The sequence below is a fragment of the Alnus glutinosa genome, chromosome 8 (genome assembly GCF_958979055.1).
Source record: "Alnus glutinosa chromosome 8, dhAlnGlut1.1, whole genome shotgun sequence".
Taxonomy (NCBI): Eukaryota; Viridiplantae; Streptophyta; class Magnoliopsida; order Fagales; family Betulaceae; genus Alnus; species Alnus glutinosa.
The window spans coordinates 25,810,918-25,813,145 of NC_084893.1; the positions used below are offsets into that span (position 1 = coordinate 25,810,918).

General features: G+C 37.5%; 1 protein-coding gene across 1 annotated transcript; it reads left to right on the forward strand.

Moving 5' to 3' along the window:
* LOC133876287 (protein FAR-RED IMPAIRED RESPONSE 1-like) lies at positions 1 to 2,228 on the forward strand. Its single transcript, XM_062314565.1, has 4 exons — positions 1 to 1,536; positions 1,866 to 1,979; positions 2,085 to 2,140; positions 2,225 to 2,228. The coding sequence occupies exons 1-4, from the start codon at positions 1 to 3 to the stop codon at positions 2,226 to 2,228; spliced, it is 1,710 nt and encodes a 569-aa protein (XP_062170549.1).

The following is a 2,228-nucleotide window of genomic DNA, read 5'->3' on the forward strand; positions in this document are numbered from 1 at the left end:
ATGATAGAGCTGGGGGGGTATGAAAATCTTACTTTTGGAGAGAAAGAGTGTCGCAATTATATTGCGAAATCAAGACGTCTTCGCCTTGGCACAGGAGGTGCTGCAGCACTTCGTGACTATTTTGATAGAATGCGGAAAGTGAATGATGATTTCTATTTTGATATGGACGTGGATGATGAATGTCGGTTGAAAAATGTGTTTTGGGCTGATGCACGAAGTAGGTCATCATATGAAGATTTCGGTGATGTGGTTACATTTGACACAACATATTTGACCAACAAATACGAAATGCCATTTGCCCCTTTTGTAGGAGTTAATCATCATGGTCAATCAATGCTTTTAGGGGCAGCATTAATTTCAAGTGAGGATACAGCAACATTTGTTTGGTTGTTTGAGGCATGGTTGAAATGCATGAAGGGCCGAGCGCCAGGGGCAATTATTACAGATCAAGATCGGGCTATGAAAAGTGCAATTAAGAAGGTTTTTCCGAATGCCCGACATAGATTTTGTTTATGGCATGTACTGAAAAAACTTTTAGAAAAATTTGGATCACATTTACAGTACAAGACCATTAAGAGTGCCATACGAAATTGTGTGTATAATTCTCAGACATGTGACGAGTTTGATGCAAGTTGGCAGACCCTACTTGAGTGTTATAATCTGGAGGATAATGCATGGTTGCGTGGTTTATACAATGAACGGACTTTCTGGGTACCGGCATATTTAAAAGATGTATTTTGGGCCGGCATGACTACCACACAACGCAGTGAGAGTATGAATGCATTCTTTGATGGTTATGTGCACTCGTCCACCTCATTGAAGGAATTTGTAGATCAATACGACAACGCTTTGCGTAGGAAGGTTGAGATTGAGAATGTTGCTGATTTCAATTCTTTTAATTCCACGATTTCATGTGTAAGCAAGCTTCCCTTTGAGAAGCAATTTCAAAAAATTTACACCCATGAAAAGTTCAAAGAAGTTCAGAAGGAGATTACAGAGGTTCTGAATTGTAGTTGCTCTCTTCTAAAAAGTGAAGGTGGAATTAGTACCTATCAAGTGATGGAACGAGTAGAAGTCAGTGATGCCTACACGAAAAAAGTACGCTTTATTGTTTACTATAATGACCCTTCATGTGAAGTGAACTGCAGTTGTTGTTTATTTGAATCAAGGGGAATTTTGTGTAAACATGTCATATCTGTACTGACTACACTTGAAGATGTGGAATTGTTGCCCGAAAAATATTTTCTAAACCGATGGAGGAAGGATTTGAAGCGGCCATATAAGTTAATCAAAAGTAGTTATGATCCTTTAAGTGGCAACCCTACTGCAGAGCGATATGCTGAACTGAGCAAAAATATGCTGAAGTTAGCCTCAATCGTAGCACCAAACGTGGACCATTGCACGGAAGTACAAAGTTATGTTGATATGCTAACTAAGAAATTAGGTGGTCAAAGCTATGAACAAAATCCACCTTCCCAATCACTTCCAAGTGCATCTGTGACCGGTAATAGAACTATTGATTGTATGGGAGTGGAGGTGTGTAGTCCTTTGGTGGCTCAGACAAAAGGGAAGTGACCATCAAATAGAAAAGTGTCTGAAGTTGAAAAGGCGGTGGTGAAAAAATCAAAAGGAGGAAACAAGAAACAAAGTGACATAAATCAAGCGGTGGTGAAAAAATCAAAAGGAGGAAACAAGAAACAAAGTGACATAAATCCCAAACAGCAGAGGAAAAAAAAACAGGTACTCATAGTTTTGAAAGTCGTTGTATGTGTTAAAGTATGCATATTACCAATTATGTGCACGTATTTGATGTGTAATTTCAATATTATATTTGACATGTTATTCCACGATTTTATTTATTGAAGACATGCCAAAGATCGCTCGTCGATGAATTGGACACAAGTGAAGATCTGTTGGCTTTTGTAACTAATGTTCAGCATGACCAAGTAATTGGAACTCAAAATAGCGTAGTTACACAGGTATTGAAAGAAAGAAAAAAAATATGTTCATAGATGTGTATTTGATTACATGTTGACGAATAATTTTATTTCATATATGTTAAGCATACGAAAAATTTGTTTCAGACCTTTGGGAATTCACAGTCATCAGGTCCTATTCAAGGAGATTTCATATACTTGTCGTAAGTATTTGATTTTTTAGCATTTCTCACAAAGTTGGCCTTTTTTGTTGCTATTGCCTAAGGTGTACTTATATGTTATTTCAGGTGA